This window comes from Sebastes fasciatus, chromosome 11, assembly GCF_043250625.1.
Source record: "Sebastes fasciatus isolate fSebFas1 chromosome 11, fSebFas1.pri, whole genome shotgun sequence".
Classification (NCBI taxonomy): Eukaryota; Metazoa; Chordata; class Actinopteri; order Perciformes; family Sebastidae; genus Sebastes; species Sebastes fasciatus.
Window position 1 is genome coordinate 26288954 of NC_133805.1, and position 18018 is coordinate 26306971.

The window sequence follows — 18018 nt, forward strand, 5'->3', positions numbered from 1 at the left end:
CATCAGTGACCCAACTGTGTTGATAGCAGTGCCCTGGAAAAGATTGAAAACTGCATTCTGAATTTTAACCAGCAGATGTCAGTAGAGCATCAGAGAGAAAGAGAGAAGGTGGCTTCTGCGTCTGTGAATGCTTCATTTAGATGGCCACTAGGTGTCAGTATTAGACTACCCTAAGTCACTCATATTCTGTTGATCAGTGGTGGAAGAAGTACTCAGATATTTTACCTAAGTAAACATACTAATACCACAGTGTAGAAATACTCTGTTACAAGCAAAAGTCCTGCATTCAAAATCTTGCTTGAGTAAAAGTACAAAAGTATTAGTATCAAAATATACTTAAACTACAAATTGTCCCTTTCAGAGAGTTTATTTTTTTATATCATATCATTAGAATATTTATACCGATGCTTTAACACATAAGCAGCATTTTAATGTGACAGCTGGTGGAGGTGGAGCACATTTTAACTACTTAATGTACTGTTGGATAGTTTAATCTGTAGCACAGTATCATGTTTTATAAACTGATCACATGTTTTATTTGTAAAATCTTAATCTGTAAAGTAACTAGCTACTAAAGCTGTCAGATACATGTTGTGCAGTAAAACGTACAATATTTCCCTGTGAAATGTTGTAGAGTATAAAGTACCATAAAGTTTAAATACTCAAGTAAAGTGATAGTACCTCTAAATTGTACTTAAGTATAGTACTTGAGTAAATGTACTTTACTTACTTTAAAGTACTTTAATAGTGACTTTACACCACTGGCTGTTAGAAACTTTCACAATGATTTTGTCTCTTAAGTGGTCCATTAATAATCTTCAGTCTTTTTACTATTTAAAGTATTTCCCATGTGAACTATTTAGCTGGACTGTATCAGTTGTTCCTCAGTGATACTCGATAAAACACTGCTTTTAACAGCTTTCTATCTCTCTCATCCTCAGGGAGAAGACGGATTCCCTGGCTTCAAAGGTGACATGGGTCTCAAGGGTGACAAGGTGAATCATCATCTCTAAAAGAGAATACTGATGTGTGCAGCTGCAGGGAGTGATACGGGTAGCACAGATAATAACACTGTCTACATTTTGTTTTCTTTGCATCAAGGGTGAGGGTGGTGTCTTAGGATCCAGAGGAGAGGACGGCCCCGAGGGCCCCAAGGGCAAGTCAGGACCCAACGGAGAATCCGGTCCCTTGGGATCAGCTGGAGAGAAGGTGAATAATCAATACCTGCAAAGACTGAATTGTAAAACTGTGGATTGTCATTTGTTTTATTGACATGCTGAAGTAATTGCAGAGGATAATTACATACAAAATGCAATTACATGCTTAACAGAGTGATAAAAGGTTAAAACATTTGTATGTCAATACTCATTATGAATAGATGAAGGAATACAAAGCCTGTTTCAGAGCTGTTGTGAGATCGAAAACCAGACCAGGGTTTCAGGATTGCTCTTTTCTTACATTAAACCTGAAGTCGGAAACTTTGAGCAAATATGTAAAAGAAAAAAGTTATTTTTATAAAACTGTTACTTTATCCTGACAGTAGTGCATGAGATAGATAATCTGAAGAAAAAAATCACGTTCTGTGTCCTCCTAGTGCTCCTAATGGCATTTGGAACAACCAATTAGAGCCGAGCAGTCTCTACAGCAGCTGTCAATCACTGCTCGCGAAACTCAGATCCAAAGGTCAAACTAGGCAGTGCTGATCAAATATGAATGAATATTCTGTTACTGTAATGCCTATTTCTCGCCTCAAATGTTTTCAGAAACATCTTGTAGTGTACTGTTTAGCTGTAAACTGAGAAAGTTTGCTCCAGGAGGTGGGCGGTGCTTAGTTTTAGCTGGTTTAGACTGTCTTTAACATGGCAGCTGGAACGTTCTCATTTTACAGCTAAACAGTACACTACAAGAGGTTTCTGGAAACATTTGAGGCGAGAAATAGGCATCACAGTAACAGAATATTAATTCAGATTTGATCAGCGCTGCCTAGTTTGACTGTTTGATCGGAGTTTGCGAGTTTTGCAAGCAGTGATTGACAGCTGTTGTGGAGACAGCTCGGCTCTGATTGGTTGGTTTTGTTTGGGTGCGTTGGAATCTTGCAAATGCCATTAGGAGCACTAGGAGAAGTCAGAGGAATCAGATTTTTTTTTCACAGATTATCCGTTTAATGCACTACTGTTAGGATATAGTTACAGTTGTATAAAAAAAACAAAAACGTTTTTTTATCATATTTGTGCAAAGTTCCCGACTGCAGCTTAGAGGTCTAATAACAGTTGTATTTAATGAAGCGGAGAGAAAGCAGTGTGAAGAGAGTGGTTTACTGTAGTTTTGTAGCTGTCCTGATTTAGATTTTCTCCACCCTCCCTTCAGCTCTACAACAGTCCCATTTAATTGGCTCATGCTGCCAACATTTCTCCATGGAGCTTTGATCTCGCTGCATGTGGCTTCATGGTGCTGCAGTATTTACACTCTGACAAAGAAGTATCAAAGGTTACAACATAGATTTTTACAGTTCAGATTAAAGGATTAAAATATAATTGATGAATTTGAAGAGAAATAATAGCTCATGAATACCTTTGGTCAATGAACTGTTTTCTTACACTGTAAATAGGCTTGGATCAATCCATTTTGTGGTTTGAATTACATCATTAAAAACGGTCTAATGATCTCAAACAGGAGTCAGTTGTGATTTAAGCAGCCATAGATAGAAAGGGCTTAAAAATAATTAGAAATGATGTAAAAAAAAAAAAAAAAAAAAAAAAAAACTTTTTTTCTCTAAACATTAACACGTTTTTTTCAGTCATTAAAGTTAAATCACAATTTGCCACACAGATGAGCTAAAAGTATTATTGCAAAAATTATACTTTTGCTGTATCAATAATGCATTTTCTACTTTGCTGGCATCCTCATCCTGATTACCTTAAAATGAGTGCAACAGTGCAGTAAAAGTAGGAATTACCAGCACCAGAGTCAGACGTATTGGATTCATAATAAAACCATAAATACTGACCTTTTATAGTTTAAAAGCACACGGGATAGTTAGATCAGATTCCGTGTACCTCTTTATGACCATAATGACCAAAATGGACCAAAGTAAATGTACATTTGGGTGAAAAGCATAAAAACCTCTGCACTGATGATGTCATGTTCATAAACATGGTGTTAAAATATTTCCCACACTAGAAGTAAAAGTTTATGGTTATAAGTTTATTGCTTTTCGTAAAGCTTCTGTGAACTTTGCCGCCGTCTCCCAACGATGTCTCTGGTGACAAAATCAGAATTCATCATCCTTGTTTTGTTTTTCTTTGCTCCATTTTAGGGAAAACTTGGAGTCCCTGGATTGCCTGGGTACCCTGGTCGACAAGGCTCCAAGGTGTGTGATGAGAGTAATAATGCACTCTGCTGATGATCAATGTAGAGGAATTCTTACTGTGCATGCCGCCGCTCCGCTGGGAGGTCAGAGATCAGTGCCGGCTGTAGGTGTTCAGAGGCTCGGGTCAAGGGTGGATCAACAGAGGAGAACTCTGCCAACTTAGTAATGTGAACAGTTGAAGGACAAGCTCTGTTTGCTCACTACACTGCCTTTTCAGTGGGAAACTATTATGCTCATGAGGGCACATAAGTATATTTATGCATGAATGTTTACTGTACATGTGTATTGATTCTCTCAGTGGCCGTGTTTCCATTTACATATACTGTACATATACATTATGTGAATGGAAACATGGCCACTGAGAGAATCAATATATATGTATGCATGAATTACTGTACATGTGTATTGATTCTCTCAGTAGCCATGTTTCCATTCACTTATTTGTATGCACATTTTGAAGTATTGCATTAGAAAAGGTATATGGAAACGGAAAAATTCGATAAAATTTCCTCAATTGCTCAAAACATTTTTATGCTCTCTCAAGGTGCTTTTTGCCTTTGTCGAATAAGAGTTGATGCGCTAAATGGATTATGGAAACCCCTTTTTCCGAATATATTCTGACAGAGCGAACATTTAACTCACGTGACTGACCAGCTGTTTCCGCTGTCGGCGTCTTCCTGGATAAATATTTATGTTATCTTTGTCTCTGAACAGCATGCAATTTGTTCGATACTAGCTGACATGAAAGAACAATTAAAACTTTCCCAGTAGAGTGATGCAGGAATGAGTCCTAAAACCTGGAAATGAGTTAGCACTTTAGCTCTTCCGGTTCCCTCGTCTTGAAGTCGTTCTTTTTTTTTTAATACAATTTTAACATTTTGTTCTACGATATAAAATACGCCAGTAAATATCCAACTCGTGAATTTTTAAGCCTTTATGTGTCTTAAAAAAGGCAGTTGCCAACAAGTGGCTAAACGAGACTACTAAACGTCATCACACTGACCTGTCCACATTTTCAGCCTTGTTGTGTTTACTCGCGTTCGCTTTATAGCCTAACTTTAGCTTTTTACTTCTCCTGATTGCATTAACACTTCAAAAATCATAGAAGCGGTGTTCATTTGTGGAGATTTTCTTGCTGAACAAAATGCGTAAACATCTTAAACGTTTGTTCGCCACAGAGTTTATTTCCTGCAATAATCCAGAACCCAATTGAAAAATCCCATTGGCTTTTTGTCGAGGGAACCAGGGCGATAATAACTTCCTGGTCGGCCTACAAAAATACGTCATCCCTGCAGCACTCTATAGATACAAATTCCCGAAGACCTCTCTCCATTTTATCAGCCAAGGCAACTTGTTTTGTGTCCGGTTCGCAAATCTACTTGTTCTTGTACTTTGTTTACTGGTGGATTACAGCCAGTTTGCTTTAAATTTGCTTGACAATTGAATGGAAACACGACTATTGACTACATAACCTTCTATGCATGTCTGTCTGATCAACATGCACTCATATCTAAACTTGCCCTCACATGCCTTTTCTAAAATCTGCCGACGTGCTGACTAACCCTTTCTCACACAAACACAAACCCAAGCAGACACCTACTGTGCTCTCGCCACGACTCTTACAGGAAGCCTAAGTGGCATGGTCACCCACCGGAGTCATCAGCTGTCCGCCCTCCTTAAACTCTTCCAGGCATTATCTAGCAGTCTGGCATTCCTCGCAGACTGTAGCGCTGACCACTGTGCCACAGCTCCACTATCAAGATGTGCTGCTGCTGCAGCTGCTTCCTCTCTGCTGCTGTCAGCACTGACAGCTTGGCACTGATATGACGGGTCAGATACACCTACTCTCACAACATCCTGTCTGTTAATGTCAGCAGGATCTGAGCTGAGCGTGGCCCACAAATTAATAAGAGACCCAGACAAATTACACAAAGTGGGAGAGACGCAGACGAAATCAGATACGAGTTACTATTCCAATGTCCAGTGTTCTCTCCAGTAGTTATAAGTTATTTTAATTACTGGATATTGTATACAATAATGGCAAAAACACAAAGGATATTCCTTTGATTGTATCCAGAAATGGTTTTAAACAAAGGCTGCCCACAAAGGTTCCCAGTGGAGCCCAGGATCAGATCTTCTTTTTAGACTCTTTATGCTTCAAAAAAAGGTTTCTGGAGAAACAATAAAGGCGTCCTGGCTTTGGCTTGGTATAAACAGTGCCATAGTTTCCTCTCTATAGCTGCATTTGAGTTTTCTTCTTCTAAAAAGAAAAGAGACAGCTATCCAGCAGTGAAAAATTGCAACACCCACTCTTTACTAAAACAAAGTATGAAGCTGTCTTTAGGAACTTATAATGAGGACGCTATTATAAACCAAATTCTTGATCATTTTAAAGATATTTTATATTTGACAGTAACTTTTTAAAGTCACTTTTTGGAACTTTTTTCTTCAACTAATTCATAGAATTTAAGAGATCAAGTGCTGTTTGAGATAGAAACTAACCCTCGTTCCCATCGCACAGTATCATGACTGTTCTAAAATGTCACATCGTCCTCTAGAGTAAGTTCAAGGTCAAAGTCCTGGCCCGTTTGCAGCCTTTATCCCCCTCGATCAGCCTGTGAACGCATCCTTCCACTGGCTGTGTTTTTGGCTGCTGCACCCCATCACTCTCTGTTAACAGCTCTCCCCACACCGTTAATTCTGGATGCCATTTGCAATGACTTCAGTGGACTGTCTTATCTCTGTGGCGCAAGTCAGGCTTGTCCAGTACCAGCTCTCCTTTCAGTTTACCATAACTGCACCTCTGTGAAAAACAAATTAAGCGGCATAGATCTCCCTTCTTGCTGTCTCCACAATGTCGGGCTGTTTACCTCTTGCGATTCTGCCCACGGTGCCTTGTTGTGGCGCCCTTGCTTATACTGGACAGCATTATGCCTCATATACATATGCATGTGAACAGTAATGAGCACTATAGATGTGCATTGCATCAAAGTATGTTATAAACGCAAAACTCTCAGGCATGCTCATGACCTTGTAGTACAGCTGAGACTTTGAGACTTTTTTTTCTCAACTTAAATTGGTTGAATACATATTTATGCTACCTAATGCTGCATAAAGTGAGGCTGTATTGGTAAGCTGCTTGGTACTCCCTTTATTCATCCCACAGTGATTGCCCTCCTAGTATTTGTTTGACTGGCCCCATCGCTGCTATCAGAGGGCACAGCCTGCGAAAGTCCAATAACTAAATTGCTGATGGGTATCAAGGGGGATCTGCTGTTTCCCCTTCCTTTGTCTTTATTTGCTCCCACGCCTTTTTTATCTTCCTAGTTTGCTTCCTAACTGTGCTAACAACCTAACAGCACCTCTGTCTGTCTGTAAGTGGCGAGGAGGAGACGTTCCCTTTGGGTTCCTCTTAGAAGAAGGTCCTCATTTATCTGTGGGAACTCACAAGTCCTATGATAAGAATCTGCTGGCCGGTACTTCTGTTAGGACTTCAGTTTCTCTGTTAATTATCGCTGGTCAGTAAAGCATGAAGGAATAGTTTCTCTTTGGCCTCCGTCACATTGTTGCTGGACACAGACTATAGTAGACATCTCTTATTTTATACTGTCTAACTCTAATGTATTTCCCCTCTCTGTCACTTCTTTCTTTCTTTTTTTGTACTTGTCTTGCAGGGCTCCAACGGCTTCCCTGGATTCCCCGGGGCCAACGGCGAGAAGGGAGCAAGGGTGAGCCACAAAATACATCTCTCTCTCTCTCTCTCCTATTACAGACATGTACACTTGGTCACTGTGGGGTTTCTGTGTAACAGATGGATCAAGAGTAGATAGTGTAGAATACTGAAACACGGGATGGTCAGTGTGTCTTAGACCACTAAGGCTGGCAGTCCAAGACGTACAACATGTAACTATGACGTTGCTGATTTGTTTCTGACTGAGAAATAAATATATATCATTAAGTTTCAAATTAAAGCCGACTTAGTTCTTCGTCTGGACTGCAAAATAACTTGTGTGCTCAGTTTGCATGTGATTATACACAGTTAACGTCAGATCGAGTCAATTTACTTTATATAGCCCAAAGCCAAAAATGCCATATTTGCCTCAAGGGACTTTACAATCTGTACAGCATACAACACCCTCTATCCTTAGACAGAAAAGGAAAAATCCCCCAAAAAACCCTTTAACCTTTTGAACTCTACAATAGAAATGGTCCGCCAGTGCCTACATTGGTCATTTTGCTTATTGTGATGTCATTTATTGGAGTCTTCAAATAATGAATATCCCTAAAATCTGTACAATCTAAGCTAAAAGGTTATATAAGTCAATAAACCATAGTGGTTGACAAAAGTATTGATTAATTAATTGTTTTTTTTTATAAAATGTTGCTACATAAACACACAAAACTTGTTGATCCAAAAGCTTTCTAAATGTAGAAACACTTACTCCATGAGTTATTTGATCTATGCATATATACAATACTTCCTCACCACGATTCCACGTCAGCTCATGTACGTACGGCTCACAGCCTCCAATCTTTTTGGAAGTCTTTCCACAAGGTTTTTGGAACCTGGCTTCAGGCGTTTTCTCCCATTCAGCCACAAGAGTGTTAGTGAGGTCAGCTACTGATATTAGGCGATAAGGCCGGACGTTTCCAGTTCATCCCAAAGGTGCTGGATGGGCTTGAGGTCAGGGCTCTGTGCAGAGCAGTCGACATCCAACTCTGAAAACCAACTCTGTATGTACTTCACTTTGTCATGTTGGAACAGAAAAGGACCCTCCCAGAACTTTTGCCACAAAGTTGGAAGCACACAGTTGCCTGAAATATCGCTGTATGCTGTATCATTAAGACTTCCCTTGATTGGGACCAAGGAGCCGAGCCAAAACCGAGACAATCAGCCCCAGTACAAAAAATAGTGAGAGAGCAGGGGTGTCCACATACTTTTGGTCTTGTAGTGTAATCAGGACTTATCACTCGACTCGAGGGATGACCGCCTACTGTATTCAGCTGTGTAAGCGTAGAGCGGTCCAGTTGAAAAGCGTCACAGATGGAGGGGTTGCAGAATGGTGGGTAGGGTTATTATTGAAGAGACAAGCTCGTCTGTGCTCTCAGACAGACATTGAGAGGCAGACACCGATGGCCCCGGCGTGCTACAACTGACAGGTAGTTCAAGCTGTCAAGTGCCTGTGGGTAACCACTTACCGCAGCAGTTTGATTATTTATTTTTGTCCAAAGATGCTCCGATTGCCCCGTTCCATCCCTCGCTTCAATCCCCTCAGCATTTGTGTCTGTCTGATGTTTGACTGTATTTGTGGTTGATTTAGCTTAAACTTCTAAAAACAAAGAGATGAAAAAGTGCTTATATTCGCTGATGGTACAAGGAATGATTTTGTCCTAAATCAAAGCTTTTGTTTTTCTTTCTCAGGGACTTGCCGGCAAAGCAGGCCCCAGAGGGCAACGTGGCCCAACGGTAGGCGATTCATCTGTCTGCCCAGTCAGCTCCAGCCCTCCCCATAAATGATTTATTGTGTTCAAATGAAACTCTCCTCTCTTGGTGTAGTTGTGTATGGGCTTTTGTTTTCCTGTCTTTTGAAAGGGATATGCACTCGGTGGGGAATTGTAGAGATGGGCAGGGGGAGGCGTTGATGACCTGCCCTTTATACAATAACTTTCTGTGTTTTGGTTTTTATTGTATTATGTATTCTAATATCAAACAAAATACTGAAAATGCAATTTTTTTTTCCTCGCGATCACTTTATGGTTTTATATTCTATGTATGTAGGGTCCACGTGGTGGGCGTGGTGCTAGAGGACCAACAGGAAAGCCAGGTGCAAAGGTGAGAGCCAGGGCTATTTTAGAATTTATAATGGTGGGACCGATGATAATGAATGTGTCTACATGCTTAAGATTACATAGAGAAAGTACATGAAAGTGAACAGCATGAACAAACTGAGTTGTCTGAATGTAACATTTACCTGCTGCTGTATGTAAAAAAATAAACAAATGCTCACATAATGTAGAAATTCTTGGATACCAACTCATGTAGAAATACTGTATGATTGTGCATGTGCAAACAGGCTTGCTATATAAACCTCAGTGCTTTGTAGGAATTTTATTCACACTTCAGACTTTGACGTTTCTCTTTGCTTTTTCTTTCTCCTCAGGGCACCTCAGGCAATGATGGACCAGGGGGTCCGCCGGGAGAGAGGGTTAGTATCAGATATTGTCTTGATCAGTGCCTGAAGTTTTGTGCACCGAGTTAATGTCAGAAAAAGTTCACCAGGTGCATCGTACTTGAATCTTAACTCAAAGCTGCTATCTGTCAAATACAATAAAATAAAAAAGATGTGTGTGCTCTATAGTAGCTGCTGATTACCAACTTCTAATTAGAAATGTATGTTTAATTTACCTGAAGAAACACAATTCTGTGTACCGGTAAACTATGACATAAACATTTATAATAAGAAAGATGGAGAAGAGAGCTGGATTTGGCAGCTAAAATCTAATTAACTCATTTTTGTCTAAAGACTTTATTTGGTATGATAAGGAAAATGCTAAAACATTTGTTCTGACTAGTCCAAAACTCTTGAAATTTGGTAGGGCTGCCTCCCTCTTAGTCGATTAGTCGACTAATTGGTCGTTTTGGTCTTAGTCAACTACCATTTCTTTAGTCAAATAGTCATTTTTTATGCTTTTTTCATGCTGAACAACTTGTTTCCAGAAACTTATGAGCACATCTCTGGGAAACAAAATATTTAAAGTGGTGCTTTTTTGTGATTCTTTGTGCTGAAACTAAGTTTCACAGATCTGTCGATTAAATCAACTAATCCCCTAGTTAGTTGACAAAATCGTATTAGTGTTAGTCGACTAAGAATTTCAAGTACAGCCCTAAAATTTGGTATGGACTTACTTTGGACAAATCTAACATTACAAATTTGAAATTTTTTAGATCACATGAAAAATCACACTTTTATAGTCAAAGTTTTGAAAAATGAGGAAAAACGCTACCTATATGTTTATTAAATGTTTTCCATAGGAAATATATATGTTTTACACTGCATGTGTGTGCATGTCTTTGATATTCAACTTGTTATGAGTTCATAGATACCAAATTAAAAATTTCAGTTGCGGGCACGAATGGGTTAAATACCAATAACCATTGAAAGTTGTTTTGTGTGTGTGTCATCCATTCTTGTCTCCACCCACGCTCATTGATTTTCTTTTCATTTAAGGGACCACAAGGACCACAGGGACCCGTCGGTTTCCCCGGACCTAAAGGACCAAATGTAAGTAGCTGCTGTCAAACTGTCTCTAAGTTAGCAACAGCTAGTCATTGTTGACACTTTTCATATTAGCTTTTCAAATATTAATACCCACTCATGACCTGATGTCTTGATTTTTATGAACTGTCTACCTGTTCACCCCCAGGGCCCGGCAGGAAAAGATGGGCTGCCCGGTCATCCCGGACAGAGAGGAGAGACGGTGAGTGGGCAGTTTCTTCCATGAATGCATTGAGTCATGCCATTTGACCCTGAGCATCATGCATCAGCGCCCACTCTCTCCCCACTCGGTCCCTCAGATAGGTTGTACAAAAAAATGAAGCAAGGAAGAGGATAGCTGAGAGAGAGCATACAAATGGTGTTCTTAGGGCGAAAGTAAAGCACCACTAATAGGAAATGGAGTATAGGCACTGCGATACAACTGAGCTCATTCATAACATCATGACAACTGTTGATGGTCACTACTCAACAAAGAGTATTTGATCACTTACCATGACACCGTAAATACAGTTCTATACTATCTAATTAGTTTTAGATGCCATATTAGTAAATATAGTAACATACACATTTTTAATGCAACACTGTCTTTAATTTCTTTTCCAAAACTTACTGCATTCAGAGAACAAGCTATATTCCCATATTTTGTAGTACTTTATTTCAATGACAATAAAGTTGGAGTGAACATAATTGAGCTAAGCTGAGTTTAGCTGAGTTACGTGATGCACTACATGTTTAGTGTGCTTTTATAAGAACTTGTTCACAAACATTTCCACCTTGATATTTAGTTTATTATTCATCCCTAAAATGTAATATTAGCCAGTAGGATGAGAATACTATACCGTACAAATGAACTTGTTTGTTCATAAAGTAAATAGTTTGTTATTTTCTGGAGTGTAATTTTCTTGATGACACTAGTCCATGACACTTTACTTCAGTATTTACACATCTATTGCATTACATTTCTGAAGGAACTATTTTACTTTTTTACTCAACTACCATTATTTGAGAGCTTTAGTCATTAGTTATTCTGCACAAAATGAGTTGTAAAGATTTTTTGCATTATACAATCAGAAGAATGCGGATTGTTCTGTGTAGCTTAAATAGTTTACTACGTTTAAAATGGAAAATCTAAATCAGTTTGTTTGCCATCAGCATGTAGACACATTACCAACTTACACTGACACATAGCTCATATTGATTTTCTTTATGGCTCCAGACCCTTTACATAGTGTGCAGCACAAAGTAGACAGTACATGCTATATAACCCTGAATGTGTACAGTCAACATTCTCTGTTTTCCCCTTCAGGGCTTCCAAGGAAAGACGGGACCTCCAGGACCTGGAGGGGTGGTTGGACCACAGGTACAGTACACCGCTATAGTTCGCGTCCACCTCCTCACTTCTTCTCTGTCTCGTTGTTGTTGTTGTTGGAGAATTATGAGACACTGAAATGTATAAAAATATGTAGCTGTAACAACAGCTGAATCCTGAAAAACAATATCTGTATGCAGAGGATGTAATCAGGATGCATTGTAAAGAATTTTGGACGCCTTCAGTGAGATCTCTTGTCTTTTGAAAGTAATGAAGCGTAGGCTGAAAATGAATTATTCCACCTCATTAAGACTTCCATTGACTACAGAAAAAAAAGCAACATTTTGCAAAGAAATATGATTTGTTTGCTAGTATCAGTTGAGATATATCCTTTAGGACACAGGTGAAGACACATGTTAATAGCACATTGACCTTAACATGTCTCTGTTGTCCCTGACAGGGCCCAACTGGAGAGGTAGGACCCAGCGGAGAGCGAGGACACCCAGGCTCCCCTGGTCCACCTGGTGAGCAAGGTCTACCTGGATCTGCTGGAAAAGAGGGTGGAAAGGTAAATGAGCATGTATTTCTACTTGCTACAAAAGCAAAGTCCACCAGTCATAAGTAGTCACATGTATTGTGCCAAGTATTGCTGTATGTTAGAGGACCACTGTGGAAATAACGTCCTGGTTTCTTTGTTTTCGTCTGTGGAGGTTATTTGTTGTGTACTTATTTTTTTCTTCTTTATTCCTACACTTGAAATACCCATTACATTTTAATGTAACTGATTTATTCTAATGCTAGTTATGGGAAAAACAAAGTGTAATAAAGAGAAAAAAAAAAACTACTTTAAGTTCTTGCCAAATGTGCACACATTATCTTGTTGAAGATCAAACTGCATTAACATGTGAAGTCACACAAGGTTCTTTAGGGATGTAGAACTGTGTATTTGTGTTTATTGAGATGTAATCTTTGAATAGGAACTTGTTTTTAAAACACCCTTGTGCACCCTTATTGTTAAAACATCCCTTTGATGGTTGTTTGTTAAAAATTGGCACATCTTTTCTTTATCCTTCTTAATGACTTGCTGTTGTTCCCACATAAGAAGGTATAATTTCAGCTTTTATCAAGCAGATCAATCACTTTAATTGTTTTCCTATAACTTTCCTCTGCTCATTGTTTTCACCTAAAGCACTTCTGCTTAATGATTACCTGACGGTATATCAGATGTCAGCTAAGTGGATGCTGTTTTTTCTTCCTCTGTAGGGTGATCCAGGTTCTCAGGGTCCTGGTGGCAAGGCAGGACCTGCCGGCCTGAGGGGCTTCCAGGGTGCGAGAGGTCTTCCAGGGGGCATGGTAACGAACACACACACAAACATACACATATGAACATAGAAGTGTGTCATCCCACATTGCGAGAACACACCCGGTTGAATCTAGCTCCAAACTCCAATTACCAGGCTAACTACCCGCTGTTAAACCAAATGTCAGGCCTGGCAGTGGACCTGGCTGAAAGGTGCAGAACTGGCTCACATAGAAGTGATAGAGACGACTGAGCCAGACACAATATTGATGAATTTTATCATCGTTTAACTCAGAACGGTTGAAGTAGGTTGTAGTCTGCTGTGAATGTGTCTTTGGCAAAGCGTTAACCAGTAAAATGTCTGTTATTAGTTGAAGCATTTTAGAGGCATTTTAAAGCAGCAGTAGGTAGAATTGGAGCATATATGATTAAAAAGTATATTTTTATAAAAAGGTCACTATATCCTGACAGTAGTGCATCAGCAAGTAATCTGAAAAAAACATGTGCCTTGCAAACTCCGATCAAACGATCAAACTAGGCAGCGCTGATCAAACATGAATCAATATTCTGTTACTGTAATGCCTATTTCTCGCATAAAATGTTTTCACAAACATCTTGTAGTGTACTGTTTAGCTGTAAAATTAGAAAGTTTGCGACCCGGCAGCCATGATGAGATCAGTTGAGGAAATACCAAGCACCGCCCACCAGCCGGAGCAAACTTTCTCATTTTACAGCTAAACAGTACACTACAAGATGTTTCTGAAAACATTTTACGCAAGAAATGGGCATTACAGTAACACAATATGGATTCCTATTTGATCAGCGCTAACTAGTTTGACCGTTTGATCGGGGTTCACGATTGATTGACAGCTGCCTCCGTTGAATGAACAGCCAATAGGAACGCTCTCTCTCTGAAATGACCTGTGATGGCCAAAGTCTCTCATCATGGGCTAGACTTTTTTAAAGCCTGAAAACAGAGCCATGAGGAGGTGCAGAAGTCTAGTTATCTCTCAGAGCACTTGAATAACAATATACTGAAAGGTTATTATGGAATGTTTTGCCCAATGATGCCAAAAATATTCTGTCTACTGCCGCTTTAATTCCACTTTTAGAGCCGCGCTAGTTGCAGATCCTTCTCTTTAAGGAATTCCTGATTAGTTTTCGATCGAAGAATGAGTCAAAGCCGTCTGATTCTGAGTAACCCCAAATTAATTCTCAAAAGAAGTGGGTGTGGGTGAGATAAAGTTCAAGGTGAGGGCGGACGGCTGTTAGAGGCTCAGCTTGAGAGACCGAGGCTGAAGCTCATTTCAAGGCTGACCATTAAGAGAGCACACGACAGCATAGCCCAGACTTATTACCACCGTTATGTTTGTCCCATGTGTGCAGAGGGATGGCTTTTTCTTCATAAGGGCAGCACACACACAGTCTACACAAGCAAATACAGCCTCCCACTCTCTTAAAGTCCAATCACACACAGACTCAAACATACATAAACATGGTTACACCTGTTGTATGAGCGTAAAAAAGTTAATCTAATTCTGTTTGCTGAGAGAGCACAGGTGCAAACACACGCATGCAAGCGCACACAGAAGTTTATACCTGTCCAAAAAAAAAAAAAGATTGATACACACACATACACGCACACTCTTCATCCCATCTCTCACTCTTGAGGAAAGGCACCGTAGCAATATACGAGCCAATAAATAACTTTTTGTGTGTCTGGCAAAGAAAGATCCTTCCAGTCTTCTAATGCACCGTGGTGAAATGTGGAACCCGGGGAGGTGGAGACTGAGAGCCTGCTTGGCAGCGTCTGCACCCCCCTGGCTCTGTCGGAGCCTGTAAATTAGTTATTATAATGAAAGTCTTTACTGCCTCTGGTGAATTGTGTTTTCCATATGCAATCTCAGCCTCCTGGTGCTATTATTCAGCAGCACAGGCAGACGTTGCCATTCAAGGGCCGGGATCTCGAGTAGATGACAGGGGTCCAGAGATAGATGGACTATGTTTGAACTTCAGAACCTTGTCATTCCTTCTCTTTTTCATTACCTTTGAAGCTCATTTAATGATGCCATTTGCATTGATATATGCTATATAAATATATTTAATATGCCTACAGATTAGGCTATATCATAATTTATTAAGTAATAGCCAATTTTTTCTCTGGCGGAGTTGAATTGCAGCCTATGTAAATGTTATTAAATCTTGGTATTTCATTAATAAGGATTTCAGTGTCACGAAATTATTACCGAGCTCATTAACAGAATGCACCCAGGAAATGCATCCCGTTGCTTAAAGGGTTGATTCACCCAAGATTTTTTGCCACTAAAGATTCCACTCACATCCTTTGAAATGGTTGTTTGTGGTGTATTTTGGGTGAACTGACCCTTTAATGACCTGCTGCCTCAGTAAATTGGGAGCTAATAACATGGGGATTGTGAGCGCAAAGTCAAAGAAAGCTCATCGTCTATGTGCCCTTTGCTTTCACGTACCTAAATCTGGAAGGAATACTGTAGAAAACTTTACTTGAGAATCAAAACAAGAAACTTTTATCAACTGTCATTATATCTTTTGGTAATGATTACATCATCATTAATATTCAAAAAGATGCTACTATAATTACTATAACTACTAGAAAGATTACATCTCTTTTTAATACTTTATATAGATCACAAATTGCTAGTTACTGTCTGCCTTTCATGATCTAAGCCCTCCACATGCACAGGCATACACATTTCTACACACACTCACGGTAACATTTAAAGGCCCATTTGACAGCTGTGATTACTGCTCTTTGAATGGCATTGAGCGGCCGCCCGCAGTGAACGAGCTCTAACCCTCTCCTGTCCTCTGCTTTCAGGGTCCAGCTGGCTTAAAGGGAGGAGAAGGGCCTCAGGGTCCCCCCGGCCCCATCGTAAGTAGCCCGTTACTATGGTTACCTCATCTCTCCTGCCACAGAGATTACAGTGAAAAGTGACTTGTGCTTTTGGAGAATGGAGTTGCACATGCTGTGCGCAGCTCCGCTCTCCACTCATTCAGCAGCAGCCGCTCTGTAAGCTGCCGTGTAGTGGGTGGTAGAGTAGGGCAGGGTGGCATGATTGAAATCAATACCACAATACTTAAAAAGAGGTTGTTCAAAATGAATTGACACTATAATACTGAGGGGAGACACTACAGGTGAATAGGGTTAAAACATTTACCTACTAGATATCACCATGGAACTTCCCCAGTAGATTACTTATGTTAAGACAAGTATTTTTTGTATTACAAGTTTTCTGAAAATGTTATGTTTAAAAATGAAAATGAGGCTTTATTAAATATGTTCTAACTTGCATACATTTCCAGAACAGAAATCTGAACATTGGGTAAAGCCACATTCTAAATTCATGTTTCATTTTGTTGACGTATTAAAGTCAAAGGTTTTTACTGAGGGAATTATGGATATCTCTATTGATCACTCCATAAAACAGAAAATACTGTCAACAGCCATAAGAAAATCCATTTCCGCCATGTTTTTAGGAATAAAATGTTCTATAAATCAGGCTATAAATGATATATGAACAAACCCCTCAGTAAAAACCTTCAGAATATAGATGGGAATGAAACTGTAAAGTTTGGTGAATGTAAGTGCTACTGAAGTGAAGATTTCTGGCTCAAGAGTATGAGAACAAACTCATTTTGAGAAAACGGCCTTTAAAGATGTGTATTGTAAAATTCCATAAATTTTGAAGACAGGTGACTATGGTAAAAAAAAAAAAAAAAAGTAACTTATAGATATCACCATGAAATTTCCACAGTTTATTACTTATATTAAGGCAATTATTGCAAGTTTTTTGAAAAGTTGAGGCATTTTCTTTCACTAACTTTTGGTGAATTTAGAAGAAATCTCCAAACGCAAACAGACAAAAAGAGATTTTCTTTCCACTGGTCTGACAGAATACATTATGGAAGCAAAATAGCCCAAAGTCTCAAAATTCACCAGTGCATGAAAAACAATACTATTGCTTGTGGTGTCTCGCCTTAAATGTCCAATGTTATTTTGAATTAGTTTTCTTTGTTTAGTTAGTTGTGGGAAAAAAATCATCCAACACTTTTGCCTCTATTTTTGTTGTCATAAAATGGAAATTACTACTGATTTTTCTAACTGTGAATCACCTCTCATACTGATGTTTATTGTGTTTTACTGTTATATTGCCCAGGAGAAGATAAACCTTTTAGTTTCAGCAGTTTAAAGATGCAATATGCTGATTGATTTATAGTGTTTTTTAGTGCAGCTAAGAGATATTCTTATAGGTATGAAATTAACAAGCGTGCCCAACATCATTTTGAAGCATGGCCTAATCATTGCTTTATTGCCCAACTGAACAACTCTAGTAATTTCGTCTCAGTAACTTGAGTAAGTGTCTTGTTTTATATTTCCGTGTGACCACTACTTTTAGAGAAACTTTTCACTCAATTGATAATCGCCCGTAATGCAGTTAGGATGATTTCCCCTGTACTCATGTTGCATCCTGTGCGTCACTGACACCCTTAATCACAGTAAAGGACATCCTATTATAGCTGCATTCATATACTGTGCTGTTGCTGTAACATAGTTTACGGCGGTGAAAGGAGCAGGAGTGGCAGCCCATTAATAAGTGGGGCACTTTTTCCCTGCCTTTGTCTCTGAGCCCCTCAGTTAGCGATATGTGTAATGAAAAGCCTCGGGAGCTCCGGTGGTGAATCTGTACAGAAAGCTGACTGACAGGCAGCTTTGAACCGTCTG

General features: G+C 39.4%; 1 protein-coding gene across 2 annotated transcripts in view; it reads left to right on the top strand.

The window, feature by feature from the left end:
• col11a1b (collagen, type XI, alpha 1b) overlaps positions 1-18018 on the top strand; it is a 104549-nt gene that overhangs the window by 53279 nt on the left and 33252 nt on the right. For both annotated transcript variants that reach the window (XM_074651897.1, XM_074651896.1), the window contains exons 29-41: positions 942-995; positions 1102-1209; positions 3317-3370; positions 7045-7098; positions 8793-8837; positions 9150-9203; positions 9532-9576; positions 10600-10653; positions 10796-10849; positions 11954-12007; positions 12417-12524; positions 13220-13309; positions 16114-16167. In XM_074651897.1, coding sequence (XP_074507998.1) covers positions 942-995; positions 1102-1209; positions 3317-3370; positions 7045-7098; positions 8793-8837; positions 9150-9203; positions 9532-9576; positions 10600-10653; positions 10796-10849; positions 11954-12007; positions 12417-12524; positions 13220-13309; positions 16114-16167 — 828 coding nt within the window. The remainder of the gene's footprint in view (positions 1-941; positions 996-1101; positions 1210-3316; positions 3371-7044; positions 7099-8792; positions 8838-9149; positions 9204-9531; positions 9577-10599; positions 10654-10795; positions 10850-11953; positions 12008-12416; positions 12525-13219; positions 13310-16113; positions 16168-18018) is intronic.